Source organism: Dipodomys merriami, unplaced genomic scaffold, assembly GCF_024711535.1.
Source record: "Dipodomys merriami isolate MVZ:Mamm:240054 unplaced genomic scaffold, mDipMer1.0.p SCAF_28, whole genome shotgun sequence".
Classification (NCBI taxonomy): Eukaryota; Metazoa; Chordata; class Mammalia; order Rodentia; family Heteromyidae; genus Dipodomys; species Dipodomys merriami.
This window is the reverse complement of record NW_027204270.1, coordinates 16862106-16888652: the sequence shown is the minus strand read 5'-3', so window position 1 is coordinate 16888652 and position 26547 is coordinate 16862106. Positions and strand designations below refer to the sequence as shown.

General features: G+C 44.0%; 1 protein-coding gene across 1 annotated transcript; it reads left to right on the top strand.

Annotated features, from left to right (window-relative positions):
- Window positions 1-26022, top strand: Otud3 (OTU deubiquitinase 3). Its single transcript, XM_070037786.1, has 8 exons — window positions 1-318; window positions 6911-7059; window positions 11861-11973; window positions 16235-16357; window positions 20412-20543; window positions 21151-21247; window positions 23175-23368; window positions 24452-26022. Exons 1-8 carry the CDS (start codon window positions 95-97, stop codon window positions 24626-24628), a joined length of 1209 nt encoding a protein of 402 aa, XP_069893887.1. The 5' UTR covers window positions 1-94; the 3' UTR covers window positions 24629-26022.
- Window positions 26023-26547: the final 525 nt, after the last annotated feature.

Sequence of the window (26547 nt, the reverse complement as noted above, 5' to 3'; positions counted from 1 at the left end):
TCCCTGCCGTCGCCGGGCTGTTCCCCGCGCCGCTCCTGCCGCCCGGCGGTCCCGCCGCTTCTCCCGCTGCCGCTGCGGGACGCGGGTCAGGGCCATGTCCCGAAAGCAGACGGTGGCGAGGAGCCGGCCGGGCAGCGGCAGCCGGAAAGCCGAGGCCGAGCGCAAGCGGGACGAGCGGGCGGCGCGTCGGGCCCTGGCGAAGGAGCGGCGGAACCGGCCGGAGCCCGGCGGCGGCGGCGGCTGCGAGGAGGAGTTCGTCAGCTTCGCCAACCAGCTGCAGGCCCTGGGGCTGAAGCTGCGGGAGGTGCCGGGGGACGGGTGAGGCGGGCCGGGAGCGCGGGGGGCGGCGCCGGGGACGCGGGGCCGGCGCGGGGCGCGGGGCGCGGGGTCAGATCCCGAGGCGGAGCGGGCCCGCCCCGGCCCCCACACCCCGGGCGCTCGCCCCGGGGGTCCCCAGAGTGGACGCGGGAGCCGGGCCGCCGGGGGCCGGGAGGTGACATTTCAGCCGAGGCCTGCGGGGAGGGGCTGTCACTCCCACGGTGACCCCCCCCCCGCCCCAAGGAAGAGGGGGTGGAAGCTCGGGCCAGCCGGGTGATGCCGTCTCCCGAGTCCTTGCTGTGGGCCCCTTCCCCTCCGTCCCTGATCTTCTGGGAGACGCGATCTGCGGGGGTCTGCCCCGCCAGGGGTAGCGGCTCTGCTCCTCACTTCCTCCCGTCTTTGTTTCTCCTCGTAGCCAAAGTACCCAAGTCCGTGTGGGGTTTGGACCGGAATCCCAATCCAGCTGTCTTAAGGGGACGGGGGATGAATGAATGATGGGGGCTGGAAGGAGAGGATGGAAGAAGGGAAGGAAAAGTAACTTCCGGACAGAGTTACGGATGCAGGAGCATGCAGGAGAAGGAACAGGGTGAGGGAGAGAGGGAGGAAGAAGAGCAGTTAGCATCCTCTTTGCGGAGACAGGTTTAAAGGACTCTGGTTCCCACATGTATCACTGTCTGAGTCTGGGGGGAATAGGGGGAGTGAACACATTCCTGGGATTTGAACTTAGGTCCTGTGCTTTCTGGGCAGGCATTGTAGCCTACCCTCCTCTTGGTTGGGCAGCAGGAAGAAGGAGCTAAGAGATCATGTAGAATCGCCTTTCATGTAAAATGCAAAAGGAGTTTTCTTTTTCTTTTGTTGGTCATGGGGCCTGAACTCTGGGCCTGGGCACTGTCCCTCAGCAGTTCAGATCAAGGCTAAGTAGCACTTGAGCCATAGCACCACTTCCCGCTTTTTCTGCTTATGTGGTGCTGAGGAATCAAACTCGGGGCCTCATGCATGCAAGGCAAGTATTCTACCATTGAACCACCTTCCTAGCCCCAGAAGGGGTTTTCTTGATTTCACATTACACTGCAGCTACTGATCAAGCCTTAACTGGTCCTAATTCGTGCTTCCCACTTTTTTCTCCAGTGCTTTGAGGTGTGGTGATTGACCCACCCTCTTGCCTTAGTGTTTTAAGCGGTAGTTTGCACTTGGCTGTGTTTACAGTTACATAGGAAGTATTCAGTACTCTCTCCCCAGCTTTCTTCACCAGTTAATTCATTACACATTGTTTAGAAAGGTGCTGGGGGTAGGTTTGATGACAGAAGTATATAAGATGCTCATCACCTAGCAGAAAGCCAAGAGGAGGTCTCCAGTATTTTGGTTTTAGGACCATTTGTTTTCTTAAAATGTGCATGGATGAAAATGTCATGATGAAACCCATTAAAAATGTGTAGTTCTTTTTTTTTTTTTTTGTCAGCTGTGGGGCTTGAACTCTGGGCTTGGACTCTGTCCCTCAGCTCTTCAGCTCAAGGCTAGCACTCTACCACTTGAGCCATTGTACTTCCAGTTTTCTGAGTGGTTTATTGTAGATAAGAGTCTCATGAACTTTCCTGCCCCGTTGGGCTTTGAACCGTAATCCTCAGATCTCAGCCTCCTGAATAGCTAGGATTACAGGCGTGAGCCACCAGTGCCTGGCTTAAAGGTGCAGTTCTTTACCCAAGCTTAGAATGCTGAAAAAGAATTACTGTGGAACCCATGATCTGCTTTTTCATTTTTAAAATATGACTCTAGATATCTTTACTGTATTAAAGGGTAAGGCATAGATTTTTGTTTGTCTTTTTTGTTGGTTGTGGGGCTTGAACTCAGGTCCTGGGCACTGTCCCTGAGCCTCTTTGTGCTCAATACTAGTGCTCTACTACTTGAGCCACAGTGCCACCTCCAGGTTTTTTTTTTTTTTTTTGGGGTCCCGTTGTGGGGCCTGAACTCTGGGCCTGGGCGCTGTCCCTCAGCTCTTCAGCTCAAGGCTAGCACTCTACCACTTGAGCCACAGCGCCACTTCCAGCTTTTTTCTTATGTGGTGCTGAGGAATCAAACCCAGGGCCTCAGGCATGCAAGCAAGTGCTCTACCACTGAGCCACCTTCCCAGCCCCCCTCCAGGTTTTTTTTTTTGTTTTGTTTTGTTTTTGTTGTTGTTGGTTGTGCGGCCTGAACTCTGGGCCTGGGGCTGTCTCTCAGCTCTTCAGCTCAAGGCTAGCACTCTACCACTTGAGCCACAGTGCCACTTCCGGCTTTTTCTGCTTATGTGGTGCTGAGGAATCGAACCTGGGGCTTCCATGCATGCAAGGCAAGCACTCTACCACTGAGCCGCCTTCCCAGCCCCCCCCCCCCCACTTTCCACTTTTTGAGTGTTTTTTTTTTTGGAGATAAGAGTCTCATGGGGACTTTTCTGGCTTTGAACTATGATCCTCAGACCTCAGCCTCCTGAATAGATAGGATTATAGGTGTAAACCACCAGCAGTAAGGCACAGATTTAAAACACGTACATTCCATTAGCTATCCATACTCGATGTATGAGTTTTCACCCATAGATCACATGGCTTCTGGAGAGCACCATACATTGAGATGAGAATGAAGATGGTCAAAGTAGTTGAACTTTCAGAAATCCTAAGAAGGTCTTAGAAGAGTTTTCCTTTCTGTTTCCCCAAACCTTTGGGACACATTTTGAAAACAGCTAACATAAAAAAGTACATTTTTGCCAGGTGCTGGTGGCTCACACCTGTAATCCTAGCTACTTAGGAGGCTGAGATCTGAGGATCATGGTTCAAAGTCAGCCTGAGCAGGAAAAGTCATGAGACTCTGCTCTCCACCAGAAAACTGGAAGTGGCACTGTAGCTCAAGTGGTAGAGCGCTGGCCTTGAGCTGAAGAGCTCAGGAAGGCCCCCTTGCTCATTGGGCAAATACTCATTGAGTAAAATGTGCTAGGTGTCTCTTAGCTTGGGTCAGGATCTGATCAGATAGGATTGCAGCTAGGCAAGAGAAATAACAGGCTGTAGTATGCACAGGCCCAGCAGTACTGTAGTTCTGAAAGATGTACAGGTTGTAGGGTTGGAGGGCATGGCTCAGTTGGCAGAGTACTAGCCAGTAGTAAAAGTATGTATCCAGTTTGAGTCCCAGTTTTGTACCTTAGGAAAAAAAATAGATGAGAAGATGTACAAGTTGGGCAGGATCATAGGAGTATAGGTGTAGATGTAAGGGGAGATGAAGTGAAGAGGCCAGCTTGACTTGAATGCTTATGTGACTCACTTCTGAGGTTCTGTTTTATGGACAGTGTTAGATCCAGCGTCTGATCCGGCTCCATGAAGCTAACCTGTCACTACTTCTTTAATTGGGTGCTACGAGGTATAACATAGATGTGGTTGCCTGTATATATGCTGTTGAGAAATATCAGATTCTTTCCCATGTTAGTATTTATTGAGTAGTCTTAGGGTAAAAATACAATGAAGTTATGGTACTCTACAAAATGAAGGTTGATAATCCCTACTCTCTCCATTATGGTATGATGACAGTTGAGTAACCTGAGATAGCATTGTGCTGTAGGCAAAACCCTGTGGGAAACATGGTACTTGCAGAGTTCTGTAATTGCTTGTTTTTCTGAACTTGAATGCAAGACTTTACACCTATCCCTTAAGCACAGTGGTACTCAAGTAGGGATGATCTTGCCTCCCAGAGGGTTTTTGGCAATGCCTGGAAACATTGTTGATTGTCACAGCTGGTGGGAGGGAGGTGGTTGGTGGTGTGCTGCTGGCATCTGGAGAGCCATGGGTAAGGGTGCTCCTGAATATCCGCAGTGCTAGGAGCAGCCTTGTCAACCAACCAAGGGTTATCCCCAGTGTCCACAGTGTGCAGCCCACTGTGTGTGTGTGGCTCAGGTAAACAGCTGCATCTCCTAGAGGTCCTCAGGGAAATGGTGCTGTGTTCTGTTCTTGCCAGGCTTCCTGAGGGAACCCAGCTCACTAGTGTTTGTTGTTTCCTGTATCACTACCTGTAATCATATCAGAAAAGCAATTGGTTTCAGGTTATCTTTTTTTTTTTTTTTTGGGTCAGTCGTGGGCTTGAACTCAGGGCTTGGGTTCTGTCCCTGAGCCTCTCTGTGCTCAAGGCTAGCACTTTACCACTTGAGGCACAGTGCTACTTCCAGTTTTTTCTGTTTATGTGGTACTGAAGAATCAAACCCATGGCTTCATGCATGCTAGGCAAGCACTCTACCACTAAGTCACATTTCCAGCCCCTTAGGTTATCTTGCCTTGTGGGCTCAAAGTTTGGTGAAGGAGATACGTATTAGGATAAGCTTAACAGTTGGTTCTCTCATTTCTGAAACCTTGGGGTAACTATAGCAAACAACTTGGCATTAACATTTGAGAGAAAGTGCAGGCTAGAGCCAGGTGGCTTAGGTTTGAATCCCTGATCCACCACCTACTGTTTTTGTGACCTTGGGCAAGTTGCCCCAAGGTTGGTAATAGTATCTCATAGAATTGTGAAGACTAAGCATGGAGTACACATGAGTGAGGTGTTCCCAGCAGTCCTTGGCACATTGTAAGAACTGCCTAGGTGGTGGTTTTGGTGTTTTTTTCTTGTATATTTCTGTGTGTATGGTGCACTGATGATCATGGTTAAGTTCATGGGGTATATTTAATTTCATACCTATTTTTAGACTTTATGAGCATTTGCCCATGTTACTGACAGTTCTTATCAAGCATGTTATTGAGAATGAGCAAAATCATCCCTTTTAGACTAGATTGAAGAGTAGATTGCTGGTGGCAGATGCTAAAGGTTTAAGAAGTTTGAGAGAAACCAGGTTCTGTGGCTTACGCCTGTAATCCTAGCTACTTAGGAGGCTGAGATCTGAGGATTGCAGTTCAAAGCCAGCCCGGGCAGGAAAGTCTGTGAGACACTAATCTCCAGTTAACCAATGGAAAACTGGAAGAGGCACTGTGGCTCATGCAGTAGAGTGCTGAACAACAAAAAAAAAAGATTGAGAGAAAAACTTGAAAGGAAACATTTTATCTGTTAGCTAATTTAAGCGATGGCCTTGGAATTAGGTGCTGGTGGCTCATGCCTATAATCCTAGCTACTGTGGAGGCTGAGATCTGAGGGTCACGGTTCAAAGCCAGCCTGGGCAGGAAAGTCCATGAGACTCTTATCTCCAACAAGCCACCAGAAAACCAGAAAAGTGGTAGAGTGCTAGCCTTGAGCTGAAAAGCTCAGGGACAGTACCCTGGCCCAGAATTTAAGCCCCATGACCAACAAAAATAAAAATAAAAGGTGGCCATGGTTAGATTTTAGCAATAAGCACCCTACTCTAGTGTATAGAACTTCTTTTTTTATTTTTTATTTTGGTCTGGTTGTGGGGCCTGAACTCTGGGCCTGGGTGCTGTCCCTCAGCTCTTCAGCTCAAGGCTAGTACTCTACCACTTGAGCCACAGCACCACTTCTGGCTTTTTTTTTCTTTTTGCTTATGTGGTGCTGGGGAATCAAACCCAGGGCCTCATGCATTGCAAGGCAAGCGCTCTACCACTGAGCCACCTTCCCAGCCCTAGAACTTCTTATTCCAAATCCTTCTAGAATCTTGTCTCAAGTAGTCACACAGCATCTTGATTTCTCATTTATAGACTCTTCCTTATTTAAATTCTCCCCACTCCCAAGTACCAATCCGTATACTGTAGAAGAGATTGCTGCTGCTATATAACTTTCTATGAAAAACCTTTCTTAGTTGAAAAACAAAACCTGTCTCTCTTATACAGGTCTGACATTTTTCTGAAGGTGATGAATTTATGTTTTAGAATTAGAATATCATAGTTTCTCATTTGGGAGTATTAACAGCTTGGTATCAAACTGGCTTCAGAGTGGTGTGGTTCCAGTTTCTTTGTTTTTTAAAGGAATTAGATTGGAATTGTCTCCCTTATCTGGGCCTCTGTGATATAATTTGGAATTTCAGGAGCCTTTAAGGGATTTGAAAATGAAGACAACTTTTGGAGTTCCTCATTATTTGCATTTTAATTTTAGAACAACAAAATGCAGTATTTAAACTTGGCATTGCTCTTACCCAGGTACAAGGGGCTGGCTGTGATGTCTTTCTGGGTCACAGCTGTTTGTCATTTGGGTGCTTTCTCATGGCTTTGCCCACTCATTAAGTGGATTGGGAGGTTTTCATACTGCTATCTTTTAAGTACCTTTTGTTAAAATGAATGATTCTCTAGCTTGGTTCAGATAAGAGGTTACAGACAGGACATCCTTTTGGAAGGGGATCTGGGAATGTTAGTCTTTAGGCCTGGAATGACCTTTAAGGTCTGCATCCTATGTTACCAGCTCCACTTGTTGAAGAGATGAGGCTCAGAGAAAGTGGTTTTCTAGACTCTCGGTTGCCTCTCAGGAAAGCAATGCAGTTGCAAAGCTGTCTTAGGGCTCTCCCTGTGGCCTTTGGTACTGTTGAGCTGAGGTGTTATTTCTGAGCATGAAAGAGTACCATGGATGGCTTGGCACAAAGCATCACTGTTTTAGATGAATTAAGCTCATTTTTGAGAGGTCTTGATCACCATTTTTGTTTTGACAGCAATTGCCTGTTCAGAGCCCTTGGTGATCAACTGGAGGGACACTCACGAAATCATCTCAAGCACCGACAAGAGACAGTAGACTACATGGTAAAGCAGCGGGAGGATTTTGAACCCTTTGTAGAAGACGACATTCCTTTTGAGAAGCATGGTAGGTTCACTGTAGGACACCAGATCTTTCAGGAGTAAAGCATTGGGTAATTAAATCCATCAGTATCCTCTACTCTCTGCCTGGGGGTTGGTTATATAAGCTATGGCATTAGTTTATTCCACAAATACTCATTTTCATAGTCTGTAATAAGCAGCATGCTCAGTATTGGGAGTAAATTTTGAGTATGTGAACTTAATAAAAGTGATGAGTTTGGTGGCTGAGTGGTAGAGAACTTTGCCTGTATGAACCAACCAGTTAATTAACAAAACATGTTAAGGGACCTGAAAAGCTGGTCATGAAATCTGTATCTGTATCAGTATCTAGATCTGTTTGGTTTTTATTCCTATACCGGGGCCTGCTCAGGGTCAGGGTGTTGTCCCTTAGCTTTTTCACTTAAGGCTGGCGCTTAATCATTTGAACCACATCTCCACTTCCAGCTTTTTCGTACTTAATTGCAGGTAAGAGTCCCACACAGACTTTCCTACCCAGGCTGACTTTGAACTTTGATTCTCACATCTTAGCCTCCTGAGCAGCTAAGGACTACAGGTGTGAGCCACCAGCATCCAGCTATGTATCTTTCAAAAGTTGTATACTTAGAGCAGTAGAAAAGACCTAGAAAGATACTAACATCCTATGATCATTTTTTCTTGATCTCTAAATTTCATTCTTTTTTGTAAAGATTAAATTAGATAACAAAGTAAGCTCTTAGTAAATTATCTGGGATGATGGGACTACCAGCATTTTAAAATTGTCTTCTGTAAGTGTTTTGATTATTTATTTATTTATTTATTTATTTATTTATTTATTTATTTATTTATTTATTTGGGTCTGGTCATGGGGCCTGAACTCTGGGCCTGGGTGCTGTCCCTCAGCTCTTCACCTCAAGGCTAGCGCTCTACCACTTGAGCCACAGCACCACTTCCGGCTTTTTTTTTTCTTCTGCTTATGTGGTGCTGAGGAATCGAACCCAGGGCCTCAGGCATGCAAGGCAAGCGCTCTACCACTGAGCCACCTTCCCAGCCCCTGTTTATTTATTTATTTATTTATTTATATCATGGGGCCTGAACTCTGGGCCTGGGCACCGTCCCTCAGCTCTTCAGCTGGCAGCAGGTGCTCTACCACTTGAGCCACACACCACTTCTGGCTTTTTCTGCTTATGTGGTGCTGAGGAATTGAACGCAGGGCCTCATGCATGCAAGACAAGCATTCTACCACTGAGCCACCTTCCCAGCTCAAGGTGTTTTGATTTTTAAGTCATCATTTCTTTTATAATCAGAAAAATCACTAATGTCACATTAATTTCTCATCAAAAACCCAAACATAATTTACTTTCTTTGAGGCAAGTTAGCTAATGATTTTAACTAGTTCCTATCTAGCATGCACAAATCAAAACTGTGTATGAACCTTTAAATTTCATCACATACTTGCTGAGGGTTTACTGTCCTAGGTGCTGACATTTATGTTTTATGAATAGCATTCTTGTCCCAGAGCTTATGTTTATCTCTTATCAGAAAAGAGAACCATTTCTGTGTTTTGATAACTAAGTCTGGAGCCATCGTGAGTGGACCTGGATGAAGACTGGGGAGGGAGGTTAGTTTGGAGGCCCGCCGCACTGGCCAGGTGAGAGAAGAGGAGGGAAGGTCTGCATAGAGACAGCTTCTGAGCATAGGCCCACTCCAGGATGAGTTTGGTAGTGTAACCAAGAGGACTTACTGGAGGTGATGGGGGAAGATGCAATGGGAGGAGCTGAGGCTGATCTGAAGTGTGTGCTTGGAGAACATCTTTGCAGCAGCAGGATGAAGATGCATGCTTGGGGGTCATGTGATCAGTGACCTCAGTGCTCTTCTCATTCCTCAAAAATCCATTTATTAGACACTGGACACAGCAGCAAAACTGGTGTGTAGTTTATGGCTGTCTCTGAGTTATAGTGGTCTTGGTGGGTAGTTTATGATTGTCACTGAGTTGTAGTGGCCTTGGTGGGTAGTTTATACCTGTTACTGAGGTGTAGTGGTCTCTTTTGTGTGGTTACTTAGTCTAGCAGACACATTTTATCAAAGAGTAGAAACAGTTTATCAGAGTCAGCATTTATAGGTGTATGGATGGGATAAATTTTGTAGTTTAATGTTGAATATGGTTGCGCAATCCTGTAATCCCAATGCTGGGGAAGGTAAGGCAGGAGGCTTGTAAAGTCAAGCCCAGCCTGGGCTACATAGCAAGTTCAAGGCAAGCCTGAGTTATAGAAAGACCTTGTCCCTCAAAACAAAAATAAAATAGTTATGTCATTTTCCTGGTTAAAAGTATCAGTTTGGTTGTAATGAGTTTTTAATGGGTGATGTGAAATTCCATTTTGAACATTGATAGGGAAATGGGTCATCTAGTGGATTTGGGGGTGTGAGGTTTAAACCTTCAGTTGCTAATCAACGTGGTGTCACTTTTTAGATGTACAGTGGAAAGGTCTTTCTTGAAATTCCACAGACTGGCAAAACAGTTGAAAAGCATAGGTCTGTACATTCTCCTGTGCGTTGGTTGAAGGTCAGGTCAGACTCATTACGCTTGTTTCAATGTCTGGCTGCATGTCATGTTATTAACGTATTGAGGGCAGAGAAAAGACTTTGTTTCTGTGGAAACCCTGAACATCTGGTAGACAATAACGTAATAATTGCTGATAAATAGACAAATGGCTCACTTAACTAGAGACTTGATTTACGCTGGTATTTGACTGTGTCTTTAGGTTCAGCCCTTGCCTGCAAATCATGGCTTCAGAGAGTCAGCACATCTTTTTCTAACTGTACAAACATCCAGACCAGAAACCTGAGTGTTCTGAAAGCCTCATCTCCCTGCTTCCTCTTCCAGTCATTCATTGTGTCTGTCACTTCTGCCTCAGTAGTTGTTCCCTCTTTTGGAGGCCATTTTCCCAGAATCCTCAGTGCTTGATCCTTTTAGCCTCTTCCACATCGCAGCAGGATGGTGGTCTGGATGTGCTCTCTAACTGAAACCTGCTGGTGGCTTTCCTTGATCTCAAGATAGTTTGAGCTTTTTAGCCCATCATGACCCATGATTTTCCTTCTTCTCCCTTTATCTCTTGCCTTTTCCCCTGATCTCAGCATCCCAAGTTCCTGCCATACAATTCAGTCCAGTCTCTCTTGTTCTCTGCTAACTCCTACTTATCCTTGTCAGCTTAGTTGTCAGAGCTGAGAAGTTAGTCTCATTCACCTTTTCTCTCCCTCCTTATTACCACATCCAGGGACCTAGAGTTAGTCAAACTTGCTGTTTTTTTTTTTTTTTTTTTTTTTTTAAGTACTTACAGAACTCAATCACAGCTATAGTTTTGCAGGGAAAGGCAGCAGGCCAAAATCAGCCAAAGGAGTCAGTCACTGGTGGCTTATTCCTGTAATTATCCTAACTACTCAGGCGGCTGAGATCTGAGGATCATAGTTTGAAGTTAGACTGGGCAGGAAAGTCACTAAGACTCTTACATCCAAATAACCACCAAAAAGCTAGAAGTGGAGCTGTGACTCAAGTGATAGAGTGCTAGCCTTGAGCACAAAAGCTGAGGGACTGCTCCCAGGCCCTGAGTTCAAGTCCCAGGACCAGCACAAAAAGAAAAAAAATTAGCCAAAGGGAGAGATATATAGGTCAGTCTGAAAGCTTGCTTTGTCCTCAAGTATTATCCTCTTGGCATTCATGTATGACAGTACATGATGTGTTGTCACCCAGGGAAGATTATGCCAGCCATATTCCAGCTTTGGTATCCAGAGATACTCCCTTCCCCTTACTGATTGCTTGCTATTGGTAAAGGATGGATGTCAGGTGTGGTTCTAGAGCTAATCATAGGAGACACACTCTTTTCTCCCTTGAAAATTGTAACTGGTAGAGACCTGGGATAAAGGGTAAACCTCCCTTTGAAAAAAGTATAATCCTTGTTACATATCCTTACTGAAGTGTGTGCATTAGTAGTGCCAGTATTCTGACTGTAAACTCTTTGAGGACAAACTCATAGAATGATCTAAAGCCAGGTCTTTCCAGATTTCCTGGGTGAAATCTCTGCTCATTGGTTCTGTGACCTTGGGCAGTTACATACTGTTCTGCATTTCAGTTTTTTCTGTTGTCAAATAGCATGCATACTAATCCTTCCAGGGGGCTTTTTAAGGATAAATGATGGGCCTTAAGACATCACTGCAGATCTGGGAGCTAGTGCCAACTCTACCTGGTTGGGTGGGAGTCAGGGTTGACAGAATAGCTTGTATGTTGTCAGTGACCTCATCTGGGACACTATTGACACTACCCATGTCTGCATTGCTTGTATGGCAGGAAGTGGATGCCAGTATTAAAAAGCTTTGTTGGTAGTTACTGTGGAAGATTTTTGAAGTATTTTTTAACTTTGAAGTGCCCCACCCCTTAAGTTTAAAGTTGGAAGTTCCTCCCTCCTTGATTTGTTGGTTGCAATTGGTTTAACTAAAGGTGTTCTAAAGAAGCAAAACCAAGTAAATGAGAAATGATCAGAGCAGTACAAGATGCATGTGCTATACCTTAGTGCACGCTCATGGGTCTTGTGTTTGTTGTGCCTTGTATATATATGAAGTACTTAGTGACTGTTCATTGATGGGTTAGTGGATGGGTCCTTCTGTAATGAATGAGTGCTCTCCTGAGTAGCAGTGTGCATGTGGTTCACCCAGCTCAATCTCCACACTGAATATGCAGGCACCTGGCCTTGTTTTGAACTAAACAAGTACCAAAGCATGTGTGCATTTGGATTTTTTTCATTATGAAGGCTTTATTTTTCTTTTTTATTTCCATGCAGTGGCCAGTTTGGCAAAGCCTGGTACTTTTGCTGGCAATGATGCAATTGTAGCCTTTGCAAGAAATCATCAGTTGAATGTGGTGATTCATCAGCTTAATGCCCCTTTGTGGCAGGTAGGTCACCTATTCAAGAATTTACCTACATCATTAGCTTTGGGGATGCTTGAGATGATGGGGCTTGACCTGTGATGTTGAACTACCCAGAATTATGTGGACCAGGAGCCTGACCAAGGCCAAGGATCTGTGATGACTTGGAATTAGTCCTTGTGTTATATACAGATGGAGCCTAGAGTCTAATTCAGAAATCTTAAAATGCTGTAAATGTTGTCCAGCAGTCAGTTAATTGGGTAGTTTGGAAACAGAGGCTCTAATATGGAAGTACCTTAGGTAATTCCATAAAAACCTGAAGTGAGAAGGGGTCAATGCCTACCAATTCTAGTTTTGATGGACACACATTCCCATGTGTGTTTCTGGGCTTTTTTAGGGGTAAGAAACAGACTACACTCATTATAATGACATAATTGTTTATCTTGTGCTGTAGATATCCAGCTTTACTTCTGTCCTCTGTGGAGGTGTACATATTGGTTTTGTTGTTTCTTCTGTGGCAAAAAAAGATTTTACACAAATACAGAGATCTTGATAGGATGACAGACACATTGTTAAGCCATTCTGTGATTCCTTTTGCCTCCTCCTCTCCTGAAGTATCTGGTCATCAAGTCTTCTCACCATTCTTTATCTTTGGTATCCTAAATTAATTAACCTCATCTTCCAAACAGGCCTTAAAACCAAATGTTCTGGGGTGTGGAAAATAGAAGGTGGAGCTTCAGGTTCTCCAGGCTCTCCGAGCTCCCGGGCTGGGTCCTCAGGCCCTTACCCCTTTTTTTGGGGGGGGGAGGTCCAGTCATGGGGCCTGAACTCTGGGCCTGGGCACTGTCCCTCAGCTCATCACCTCAAGGCTAGCGCTCTACTACTTGAGCCACAGCGCCACGTCCGGCTTTTTTTTTTCTGCTTATGTGGTGCTGAGGAATCGAACCCAGGGCCTCATACATGCAAGGCAAGCACTCTACCACTGAGCCCACCTTCCCAGCCCCGCCCTTACTCTTTCCCAGGGAATTCAGAGGCTTTTTGTTACCTTGAGGCTTAGTTTCTGAAGACTGGGCATGTGATTTCTGTTACCTCCTGCTCTACCACTTTGCCATTCTAACTAATTCTTTAATTAGGACCTTCAAACTTTAGAAAAACTAGAAAATCAGAAAAGATTATAAAGGCAAGAAAAAAAAATCACATTATCTAGGGATTATTGTTGATAACATGTAAGTGTGTATCCATGGTCACCCCCACACACTTAGCTACGTCATTGAAAAGATTCCTGTCACAGCACTTTTATAACATCTTAAACGTATCCATACATGCATACACAAACTTACATTTACTGTTATCGTAAAGGTTATGGTACCATTTTTCAAATGCCACCTACGTATACTTCTTTTTAAATTGCTTAGTCCTGGCTTCTGCTCATTTAAAAATAAAGGTTAGACAAGAACTAACAGGCTGTGGCTCATGTGAAATAGGGAAATAGCCAAGGAACATGGGATCCAATTAAAAAATGGGCACTGGTGGCTCAAACCTATAATCCTAACTACTCAGGAAGCTGAGATCTGAGGATTACTGTTCAAAGCCAGCTCAGGCAGGAAAGTTAGCTTCTTTATCTCTGTCAAAAAGCCAGAAGTGAACTGTGACTCAATTGGCATAGCACCAGCCTTCAGCACAAAAAGTCAAGGATAGCACTCAAGTCCCAAGTTCAAGCCCCAGGACCCGCACCAAAAACAAAACAAAACAAAGGTCAGGTTTATAGATACACTTTACATATACCAATGTACCCTTAATTTTTTCAGTCATAGAGGTTTGGACTTGGCCTCATGCTTTATATACAAGGGCTCTACCACTTGAGCCATCCTCATGCCCAGGACCCTAGCGTTTTTTTTTGGCTAGTTATTTTTCAGGAAAGGTCTCACACCTTTTGCCTGGGATGGTCAGGAATTGTGAGCTTTCTATGTCTCCTAAGCAGCTGGGCTTTCAGGTGTGAGGATCCTTCCCTGGTCAGAATTCATCCTTTTCAGGGTGCAAGTCTGGGTTTTGACAAGTATAGTTCTGTAACTGATGTGAATTTGCATTGCTCTCATGACCCAGTGCTGCCTTCACAGCCCACTGACACTCTCCCCTGCCCCGGGGCCAATTCACAGAAAAACCTCTCCTCTGGCCCTTTCTCAACGTGCACATAGCTCCTGGTAAGACTAGTAGCTGCCCTCGTTTTATTACACTTAAACCTCAGACCCCCCCCCCCACCCTTGCTCCTTGTATCTCTGACTCTGCTCAGTGTTACTTGGTGCCTCTGTGTAGCACTTATTGAAGTCTGATCTAACTTGCTGGGATCTCTGTCTCCGCTCCTTCTTTTTGTCCTCTTCATCCTTCCTAACAGTAACCACCACTGTCAACATAAGCATAGTTCTACGGTAAAGTGGGTATCTGTGCCCTTTATAGTACCTAGCCCTCCTTGGCCTCTGCTAACCACTCTCTGATTTGTCTCCTACAGCTTTACCTTCCCAGGATGTCACTCAATGGGAGAATTCAGCCTTTTGTGTCTACATAAAGGCCTTTTAACAAAATTATGTTACAACAAAATGAATTATTCTCCCCTAGTTGATGAGGAATTGGGATCTAGTGAACAGGAGTGAAACTGTAGCTGTTTTCTTTGGGGGCCCCTGTTGCCAGATGTCTAACAGCAACTAGAGCGATCGTATTTCTTTCTAATGATCTGTGAGCTAAGAGTACTCTACTCTCTAGTTGCAATTTTTGTTGTTCAGCGTTTACTGTTAGCAGAAGTTATCAAAATCATTTGAATGTGTATGGCATAATGAGCCTTAATTTTATTTCCACTGGATCACCCCCATGTTCCTTCTTGTGTAATGAAACTTCTTATAAAATTTTTAAGAATTGAAACTGCCTTGGTTGCTGCTGTTGTAGTAAGAGTTCTTGAATTAGTGATGAGGCTCACACTAACAACAGCATTCTTCCTCCTGGTGACAAATGGAGTGTACACTCCTGTGAATGGTCTAGACCTGTCATCAGCTCATGAAAATCAGCTGACAGTTTTGGTGACTGCTGGGGGTTTTCCTGTTTGTAAAGTGTAGGTATTATAACTCAAAGTGTACATGCTTCAGGGCATATGCCACTCAGTCCATAAACCTTTGTTCCCTGTGTTCTTCTTGAGAGACAAAGGAAGTGACCACTACATGTTGGGACTTAAATATCCTATTAGAGCAAATTTGAATACTCCTGAGCATCTGGATCTGTGTTGTCAAAACACAGGGCTGTACACCTGGGAAGGTGGATTTTGCTTTATAAACCTTTACTTATTTTTTACACAAGCCATGACTGAGCAGTTTGAAGTATATGTAGCTTCCTTTGTCTCATGGTTTTTGCTGTTTTTAGACCATAGACATTGTTTAAATTAGCAGGAGCATCATATTACCTGTGATTTTGAGTAAAATCAGAAAGCAGGTGCTGATGTTGTGGAGTTTTAGCAACAAGCTACTGGGTTTTCTAAGGGACAGTGCTAGAATTTTAGTTTCTGTGTACATGGAGGTTTTGGAATGTTTGTGCAGACCAGACCTTAGAGCTTCTGTAAGCATGACTTCAGAGAGCCTGCTCTTGCTGTGTATACCCCGGGTTATTCACATGGATGCTTTGTGCATGGGACCTGCAGGGTTGTGTAGTACTGTGGGTCTGCCCTATTATATGTAACATTGTTTTGAAATTGATGTGAAGATTTGGTTGTTGTTGTCCGTAGTCTCACTATGAGGTTGATGAGAAATGCTCTTTTTGCTCTACGAATGGGAGGATTTACTATGAGACAAATGAAGTGCTAGCATCAAACCATCCATCCAGTCCTATGGCTCCCTTTCAGGGCCCTTGGAGAAGTCCCAGAAGTTCATACTCATTTTCTCAAGGTCCAGGAGAGATGAAGATTCCACAAGTCTGTGTCTCCCCTAGCTCTTCCCCATTGGAAAGAGGCTGTATATTTAAGGGCCAAAGAGGTATTAAAAACCTCTGACATGTAAGCTTGTTTAACTTTACTGTAAACTTGCTCCTCAGTGTTGAAAGTGCTTTTAAATAGGTATATTTCCATATTGTTAACATGTTCATTAAGCACATAGAAGCCTATGAGGATGGGATGGAGAGGAGTCTGAAATTTTCAAATTGACACATCCTAGGCACATTCCCAATTAGTGTCTGTATAGAGTCTGTTAACGGGGCTTCCTGGCTCAAAGCAGTGTCACCCAGATCCTCAGTGGCCTCTGCCTTTTGCTTGCAGATTCGGGGTACAGACAAAAGCAGTGTGAGGGAGTTGCACATTGCCTATCGCTATGGAGAGCACTATGACAGCGTTCGGAGGATCAATGACAACTCAGAAGCACCTGCACATCTCCAGACTGATGTGAGTGAGGCCTTGATTTTGTGTGTTCTACAGGAAGCAGGGCCAGAGATGTACTTCCTGGATCTGGAAAGTAGTATAGTGGTTTGTTTTGTTTTGTTTTGTTTTGTTACAGATTTGTGGGTTTGATTATTTCCAACTTTTTGTGTAAATGAAAAAGATGGGTAAAACAGCTTGTTAACCTTTTGTTTTCCTCACCATAAGCTAAAAGCTATGATTACGGGCATATAAAGTCTGTGAAATTTAAAAATTATTCTCATGTTTTAAAGTTGAAACATACCTATATTAAATTAGGAAATCAGAAAAAAGTAAAGAAGGAAATAAAAATTCATGCAAACTACCTGGATGCAAATTTTATTACTGTTTTGGTAGATTTGGTAAATTTCTATTTCTTTTTCTTTGTCTTTTTTTTTTTTTTTTTTTTTCCAGTCCTGGGGCTTGAAATCAAGGCCTGGGTACTGTCCCTGAGCTTCTTTTGCTCAAGGCTAGTATCTACCACTTGAGCCACAGTGCCATTTTTGGCTTTCTCTGTTTTTGTGATACTGAAGAATTGAACCCAGGGCTTCATGCACGCTAGACAAGCACTATCCCACCAAGCCACATTCCCAGCCCCAGAAGATTTTTTTTTTAAAGTAATTTAATGCATTAGGATGGTTGAGATTAAATGATTTATATAGTTTTATTTCTTGATCTTTTTGATTAATATTATGTAAGCCTTTTCTGATTAACATTATTGTTGTTACCTTATTATTTATTTTTTGTGGGTCTTGGGGCCTGAACTCTGGGCCTAGATGCTGTCCCTGAGCTCTTCAGCCCAAGGTGAGCACTTTATCACTTGAACTACAGTGCCACTCCGGTTTTCTGGTGGTTAATTGGAGATGAGTCTCATGGACTTTCCTGCCTGGGCTGGCTTTGAACTGTGATCTTCAGATCTCAACCTCCTAAGTAGCTATGATTACAGGTGTGAGTCACCAGCGCCTGGCTTGATTGACATTATCATATAAGCTTTTTCTAAGGGCATCTTTTTTTATTTATTTTTTTTAACCTTGGGGTTTGAACTCAGGGCTTTGCCCTTGCTAGGTAGGCTGTCTATAATGCCCACCACACTTGCAGTCCTTGTGTTCATTGATAATTTTCTTTTTTTGTCGGTCGTGGGCCTTGAACTCTGGGCCTTAGCGCTGTCCCTCAGCTCTTCAGCTCAAGGCTAGTGCTCTACCACTTGAGCTATAGCACCACTTCCGGTTTTCTGGTGGTTTATTGGAGATAAGAGTTTTACGGAGTTTCCTGCCCGGGCTGGCTTTGAACCTCAATCCTCAGATCTCAGTCTCCTGAGTAGCTAGGATTACAGGTGTGAGCCACTGGCGCCTGGCTTCATTGATAATTTTTGACATAAGGTCTCAGCTTCCTGCTTAGGTGCATATCTGGACCTGATCCTCCTAATAACTCTGGCTTCCCACTGTAGTTGGGATAGCAGGCATGCACCATCACCATCACCACACCATGCCCAACTACTACTACTACTTCCCTGCTCTCCCATCTCCTCCCCCCTCCCCCCAGCACTGTCCCTGCGCTTATTTTGCTCAAGGCTAGCACTCTACCAATTGAACCCCAGTGCTACTTCTGGCTTTTTCTGTTTATGTGGTACTGAGGAATTTAACCCAGGGCTTCATGTATACTAGCAAGCATTCTACCTCTAAGCCACATTCCCCGTCTCCCAACTTCTTTTTTTGGGGGGCGGGGGGGTCCGGTTGTGGAGCCTGAATGCTGGGCCTGGGCGCTGTCCCTCAGCTCTTCAGCTCAAGGCTAGTGCTCTACCACTTGAGCCTCAGCGCCACTTCCGTCTTTTTTTCTTTTTGCGTATGTGGTGCTGAGGAATTGAACCCAGGGCCTCAGGCATGCAAGGCAAGCGCTCTACCACTGAGCCACCTTCCCAGCCTTCCCAACTTCTTTTGAGATGGGAGTCTCTTGAACTTTTCTGCACAGGCTGGCCTGGAATTACTCCTCCCCATCTCAGCCTCATGTAACTAAGATGACAGGCATGTGCCATGTGTCCGACTATTGGGTGAGAACAGGTCTTGTGAGCTTTTCTGCCAGGACTGACCTTGAACTGAGTTTTCCTGGTCTTGGCCACTAAGTAGCCAGGCAATGTGAATCATTAGTGACCAGCTTGCATTTGTTTCATTAGTCAGTTTATGCATCATTTCCCATGTTTAAGGCCTATTTGTGTTTTGTGTGAATTGTTAGTGTTTCCAAACTTGTGGATTATATCTAGGAGTGGAATTGCTAGGTTGTATGGTCAATTCTAAATTTTACTGTTGGAGGAACTGCCAGGCTTTTCCAGAACTCCACAGTAGCTACAGTGTTTTATATTGTCACCTCCATAGATAAGGGCTCTACTTTCTATATTCTCTCCAATACTTGTCATGCTTCTTTCCTTTTTAAAATGGCTGTCTCAGCATATGTGTTTCCTTGGTGACTAATGATATTAAAAAGTTTATCGTATGCTTTGTAGATCTTTTGAGAAATGTCTACTCAAGTCTTTTGCTTATTTTAGTTGGATTGTTTTCTTCTTCTTTTTTTTTTTGTACTGTTCCCTGGGCTTGAACTCATGGCCTGCGCACTGTCCCTGAGCTTCTTTTGCTTAACACTAGTGCTCTCCCACTTAAGCCACAGCTCTATTTCTGGCTTTTTGGTAGTTTATTGGAGATAAGAGTCTCATGGACTTTTCCATCTGGGCTGGCTTTGAACTGTGATCCTCAGATTTCAGCTTCCTAAGTAATTAGGCTTACAGGTGTGAGCCCAGAGTCCAGGGGATTGCCTTTATTCTTGAGTTATAATGAGTTCTTTTATTTTAGATAGTAGAATCTTAGAAAATACATGATTTGCCAAAATTCTTTCTGTTTGAAGTAGTTTTGATGTTGTTATTGTTGATCCTCCTGTTTTTCCCCCCAAATATGTAATTATCTCATTTGTAAGAAGTGAGTTTTTCTTCCTGAGTTTTATATTTTTAATTTTGTTGTCCTGGCTAATTGCATTGACTGTAGCCTCTAAAGTATTAACTAATAACAGGGTTAGTGAAAATCCTATGTTCCTTACTTTAATTGGAATGAAGATAATCATTCTGTGAGTTTGCAGTGGTGACTAGTTATACCCATAGTACAAAGACTTCAGCTTGTTTGTAGTTATTCACCATTGTAAGTAACATTATTATGAGCACTTTTGCATAAATCCTCTACTTGTAGTGTTATTTTCTCTGGGAACATTCCAAAGCTGTGTAATTGCTAAATCAATTGCTGTTGACAGTGCCAAGTTGTTCAGGTATAATTTTATAATAGATTATTTTGTATGAACAGTCTAAGGTGCTCATTGTTGGACTCCATTAATATTTTATGTGTGAAAGTAACATAGAAACATTTACCCATCTCTTTTCATTACAGGGAAGCAGAAGGAGAAGGTTGGATAGTTATAGGGGGATGATTTTTAGCTTTTCTGATTCAGGCTTCAGTCATAAAGGCGTCTTTGACTTCAAGCCAACTGCTCTTTGTTGCTTTAGAATTTGGACTGACAGGTTCCTGTGTGGTGGAGTGCACCTGAGGTGATGTGAGTCATGTTGTGCCATGTATCCCAGAGTTCACAGATAATCAGACAGGGCCTTGGACCACATGAGAGTTGAGTGTATGTTTCTTCATGCATTGATCTGTAAAGCTCAGCAAGTGAAGCATGGAGGATCTGCTTCTGTTCTGCGCATAGGTCGGGAAATGAGCTGAGGCTAAAGTATGCTATTCAGTCAGCGGCCATTGCCACAGTGTTGATGTCTAGAAACTGGGAGCATTCATGCTGTTCATTCATGGGTTCATCTGGTCTTTTGGGCCTTGCTTTATGTTCTGCTGTGGCCTAGAATCTCTGCGTGTGTTTGGGACTTAGCTGTTCAGTGCTGTGCTTTTCATATTGTTTGTAGACTCTTCCCTCCTACAAATTTGAATGTTTTAATATTAGAGTCTTTTTCTGTGTTGAAGATAAATGGGGTTTGGTTGTTGAGCTTTCTTTTTTCCTTTAGTTTCAGATGCTTCATCAAAATGAATCAAATAAGAAAGAAAAGATCAAGACAAAGGGAGCTGACTTTGAAGATGACTTGAGAGATGAAGTAGAGGATGCTGTTCAGAAAGTCTGCAATGCCACTGGATGTTCAGTTAGTATTCCTTTCATGCAGTAGAGCTTTGTCCACAGGGCTGGGCATGTGGCTTACCTGCTACTGTTATAGCATCACTAGTATGCCAGCACCAGCCTGGCCAAGACAGGTGTGCAGTTAGGTGATATGGGATGTCTTAATGACAGCTTGAGCTGTCCTGAAAGGACTTAATGTGAGCTGGTCATTCATTTCCTCATTTGCTAGACTTTACTCAATACTTGTCAAAGCGGTACGGGGTCGATTTAATTTTTTTGGACTAGTATGTTATACTAATAAAGGTGTAGTTTCATAGAGGGAATCAATTTATAAATGTATTTTGAGTGGTTATTTCACATGACTGTTGCTATTGGTATTTTCTAAGTGGCAAGGTCTTGAAACCTCGTGTCTTTTCTCACTGTTCCATCTTTGTATTTAAGTCAGGAGGTGAAAGCAGGAACATTTGAGTTCATAACCATCCTAGGCTACAAAGTGAGATTCCCACCTCCCCCCCAAAAAAACCCCAAAACTCAATAAAATAACATCATTGTGTTGATGAGCTTGATGAAGCAGAACTAGATAGAAAAGTGTATCTAGAGTCTTAAAGTATGTTTCTTTGTTTCCTGGATAGGATTTTAATTTAATAGTCCAGAACCTGGAAGCCGAAAATTACAATATTGAATCTGCAATAATTGCCATGCTTCAGATGAACCAAGGGAAAAGAAATAGTAAGTCCGTGATAGCTGTTTATAAGCTTCCTAAATGGCTCTGTTGGTGATGTGAACCTAATTGATCATTTAGTTTATTGAGGTCCTTCATGTGCTGCTTTGTTTCTCCTTAATCCTGGACCTGCATGGAGAAGGTAGTTGGGGTTGGAGAAGGAACAGTGGAGTCAGATAGGCCAGCTGGCTTACAATTACATGTGGGGTGGGGTGAGAGTATGCAGGAGTGCGTGGAAGATACCCGATCTAGTCTTGGGGGTAGAGAGTGACAGGGAAGACTACCCCTAGAAATAGGATATCTTTGTAAAATTCAAAAGACATGTGGAAGGGTGAGATACCTTTATTTGGAAATTTTTATGATATTAGCATACTATAGGCTAATGATCATTTAGATAGCTTTTCTGTAAGCTAAGTTTAATTTTGACTCAGAGGAAGGAAGGAAGGAAGATGACTTCTCAAGTTATTTACGTAAACTTTTTCCACGTGATCGAGTACATTAACATCTACTTCACGTGTTTGCTGTGCCTCCATCAAACACAAGGACCTTGGTTTTTGTGGTGTTGAACAGCACTGTCCAGTACATGCACTCCCAGTACGGCAGGACTTGACGTGTAGGGAATAAGGTGGGAATTTTAAATGGCATTTACTTTAAATTAATTTTAATTGCCACATGTGACTGGTGGCTGCTGGGTTGGATGTCATCACTTTAGAACTTCTTCTGGGGTTTGTGTACAAATGAAAGATTTCTCTCTGAAAATTCATTTTATTTTATTTTATTTTTTATTTTTTTTTTTTAAATTGTATTTTATTTTATTTGAGAACATACTGTACAAAGGGGCTACAATTACATGGGCAGGATAATGGATACATTTCTTACCAAGCATTGCAGCCTCCTCCTTTGTTTACCCTTCACTTCCCTTCCCTGCCTCCCCCCTCCCCCAAATTTGTTTGGGTTTTTTTTTTAACTGTATTTTTTTTTGTCTTTTCTTTTTTGGTACTGGGGATCGAACCCAGGACGTTGCACTTGCTAGGCAAGCGCTTTGCCACTGAGCTACATCCCAGCCCTCTGAAAATTCATTTTAAAAAGTAGTTTTAAGGAACCAAACCCTTCTGCTGTCAGGAAGCTGATTACAAACTTCCTTGTGATCACAAGGTTAATATTCATCCTTTAGCTCTACAAAGTATTTTGTCCCTTGTTCCCAATCTGTTTACATGAAATGGAATTTTGTTTCTTCAGAAAGTGATCTGGGCCCAGGGGATGCTGAGTAATTTATAGCATTGGGTTGTACCTCTGTCAGGTTCTTGGGTTTGTCCCTCCCCCTCCCCTCTCCTTCCCTCCCGTCCGTCCTTCCTTCCTTCCTTCCTTCCTTCCTTCCTTCCTTCCTTCCTTCCTTCTTCCCTTCCTCCCTCCCTCCCTCCCTCCCTGTGTATCTTTCTCCTTCCCTCCCCTCTCTCTCATCTCTTCTCTTCTTTTTCTTTTTCTTTTTTTTCTTTTTGCTGGTCGTGGGGCCTGAACTCTGGGCCTGGGCGCTGTCCCTCAGCTCTTCAGCTCAAGGCTAGTTAGTGCTCTACCACTTGAGGCACAGCGCCACTTCCAGCTTTTTCTGCTTATGTGGTGCTGAGGAATCAAACCCAGGGCCTCATGCATCCAAGGCAAGCACTCTACCACTGAGCCAACTACCCAGCCCCTTTTCTTTTCTTTTCTTTCTTTTTGTTGGTCATGGGGCTTGAACTCAGGCCTGGGTGATGTCCCTGAGCTTTTTGCTCAAGGCTTGTGCAGTTCTACTTCCAGTTTTCTGGTGGTTAGTTGGAGATAAAAGTCTCATGGACATTTGAACCTTGATCCTCAAATCACAGCCTTGTGAGATTATAAGTGTGAACCACCAGTGCCTGGCTAACTTCTTGGTTTTAATAACATGCTTTTCTTTGGAAGGTGCGGAGGAGAGCCTTGAAAACCTTGAGCCCAGTGGCCGATCACTGAAGCTGAGTGGCCTGTTATGGGAGGAGGGTGGCAGCGGCTCCAGAATCTTTGGAAATCAGGGCTTAAATGAAGGCAAGACTGAAAACAATAAGGCACAGGCTATCCCCTGTGAAGAAAACAAAGCAAATAAAAACCAGCTCCCAAAGGTAGGAAGGAGAGGCAGACAGGCAAATGGGGGATTGCTGAAGTTTTGTGCCAGATATGGGGAGTTGAAAGTTCATTTTCTTTTTTCTTTTTCTTTTTTTGGTTGTGGGGCTTGAACATAGGGTCTTGGCACTGTCCCTGAGTTCAAGGCCAGCACACTACTACTTTGAGCCACAGCACTATTTGTGGTTTTCTGGTAGTCAATTGGAGATAAGAGTCCCACAGACTTTCCTGCCTGGGCTGGCTTTGAACCATGATTTTCAGATCTAAGCATCCTGAGTTGCTAGGATTACAGGCATGAAGTTCATTTTCATGTGTCTTTCTTTTGATTTATTATATGAATAGTAGAAAGGGGTGGAAAATGGTTCAGGGAAGAGGGGCGGGGACGCATAGAATTCTCAAGCAGATGAATGCCTTGTACTGTGGGGCCACACACGTGGAAGGATCCAAATGCTGAAAAAACGCCCTGTGTTCACTGACGGAAACTACCTTCTCTGCCTAGTGTTCCTGTGTGATGGTGCTTCCTGGCACGTACACACCATTATTTTATTTATTTGTCATGGGCTTGAACTCTGGGCCTGGGAGCTGTCCCTGAGCTCTTCAGCTCAAGGCTAGGGCAAATGGGGGGTTGCTGAAATTTTGTGCCAGATATGAGGAGTTGAAAGTTCATTTTCTTTTTTCTTTCTTTATTTTTTTGGTTGTGGGGCTTGAACACAGCGTCTTGGCACTGTCCCTGAGTTCAAGACTAGCACACTACTACTTTGAGCCACAGCTCCACTTCCAGTTTTCTGGTGGTCAATTGGAGATAAGAATCTCATAGTCTTTCCTGCCTGTGCTGGCTTTGAACTGCGATCCTTAGATCTCAGCTTCCTGAGTAGCTAGGATTATAGGCGTGAGACACTGGTGCCTGGCCCTCTTTGGGTAATTTGGGGAGAAGGAGTTGATTTTGTTTGCTATGTCAGCAAGGAGATATACCTTGCAAAGCAAATTTGAGCTGTAATGGAAAATAAATTGTTTTTGGTCTCGAGCTGCTGACAGGCAGCCTGACTCAGCTGTGCTGGTGACTCAGTGGTGGTCTCTTGCAGGTCACAAACAAGCAACGGAGGGAGCAGCAGCGGCTAGAAAAGAAGAAACGACAGGAGGAGAGACACCGCCAGAAAGCCCTGGAGAGCAGGAGTAGCCATGGGGACAGTAGCAGAAGCGAAGCAGATGTGAACACACAGGTCACCTTGGTGAAGACCTTCGCTGCTCTTAACATCTGACTCTGGCATCCTGGGAGCCAATGAATGCTTTGAACCAGGCTTTCCAGGAGGCCATGATGGGACAGTGTGAAACCCAACCAACAGCCCACACAAGCTCACACTCCGTTAGTTTTTTTCAGCCTGCCTCTTTGTTCAGGATTTTGTCAGTGCTGTGCTTGATTAGACCAGGAAAGCCTTGCCCTGAGAATCAGAGTTCAGTGACTCTGGGATTGCCCCTTCACCCTTGGGGTGAGTTTGCTGTATTGTTTATGAAATAGTTTGAGTAATTGTTAGAAATTCAGAATGACCAATTCCTCAGTTTCATTTTTCAGGCAAATGTTAACATAAAGGGTGATTTATTAATGAACTCAGGAACATGTTTAGATTTTTATTTTCTTCCTATTCAAGTTACTCAGAAAAGAATCCAGGAAGTGATTTTCCAAAGTAATGTGATTGGCAGGGTGGCCTGCGGCTACCCTGAACAGCTCTGTTTCCCTCCCGCCTGTCTCTGGTGTGGTCTCAGTTAGTGTAGTTGTGCGGTGGGCTCATCCACACTTGAGCCATGCAGTGGGTGAGGCCTGGGCTCTGCTAAGAAGTCTACAGTGGGGATGAGTTTTGGGTGTTTTTTTCTTGATAATCAAGAAGGGAGAAGTCAGGGGACTCCTGGGTTTTTGCCTGGGAAGATCCTAAAGAAATGACCTGCTTTCACAGGAGAAGTTAGGAAGAATATCTAAGGCTTTTCATTTTAAACACCTATGTTTTCTTCCCTGCTAATCTAGACTTAGATGCCTTCAGAGAAATAAATGGTAATTTGACCTTCCTAGGTCAAATTAGTATGTGGAAATGAAATCCCACACACGGTGTCTTTTATTTCTTTTTATTTAAGCCCCGTTTGGGATTTCAGTGTTGGGAAAACTGCAGCATCTCTATATTTGGTCAGTGGCCTCAACAGCAGGGAAGTGGCCAGACTTTTGGGCAGTGGGCAGGGGCTCTCCCCATCCAGAGTGGGCTGGCCTTGAACTTCAGCACCGTCATATGTGCTTGGACGTAGTCTTTGCCTACTGCAAACCTAGTATTTGAGCAGATAACAGAGAATGGTTCAAAGGTAAGTTTCTTGTTATCTCCCCAGTGCTTAGACTTCAAAGCGACAAGAATCCAGAGGCAAGGGAGAACTATGCAAGGCTTGCTTACACGAACACATGCTCCGTTGTCTGCGCAGACCCTGTCTTTACCAGCTGGACGTTTGCGTTCGTCAGTTTTAATGACAGTTTTACATGTTTATTTGTTCAAGTTAGGGACATTTTGTGGTCAGAGCACCAGAAGTCTCCTGGAGCAGCTTCAAGAGTGCTGTGCTTTGGCCACAGTCCGTTGTGTTATGTTGCACATTTAGAAACTACAGCATTTTTTTCTCTCTACATGTCATGGAGTCCTAGTTTGTGGTTTTCTGTGTGGAAGGGCGTTGGGATCTGAGTTTTCAGACTCATGGTCTGTTGTCTGTCCTTCCCGGCCGGCTGAGGCCTTTTGGATCGTAAGTCTTGTTTATGCTTAATACTGCTTGAGTACTGCAATGGTGTACAGACATCCAGAAGCCAGAGAAAGCTCACAGGAGACCACTGGCAGCAGTGCTGCTGCTTTATTTATGGCTGAATGAAGGTAGTCTTGGGACTACTGGGTTGTAGAAATTTAGAATCTGCTAAGAAATTACTACAGAATATTGGGAACATTAATTTATAATCTATTTAATTCTGGTAATAGGCCTCAGCATTTCTGGTATACAGTGGCAGTTTTAAAAACTAGTCAAATGGCTGTAGTGTTTTTTTTTTTTTTTCCCCTACCATTTCACAGCTTTCCAGTTATAGCTGGTTTGTTTGCGTGTTAATTACTAGACACGGGTACATGCGCCTAGCTTCACTGGTGTCCTCTAGCTACAAGTCTGAATT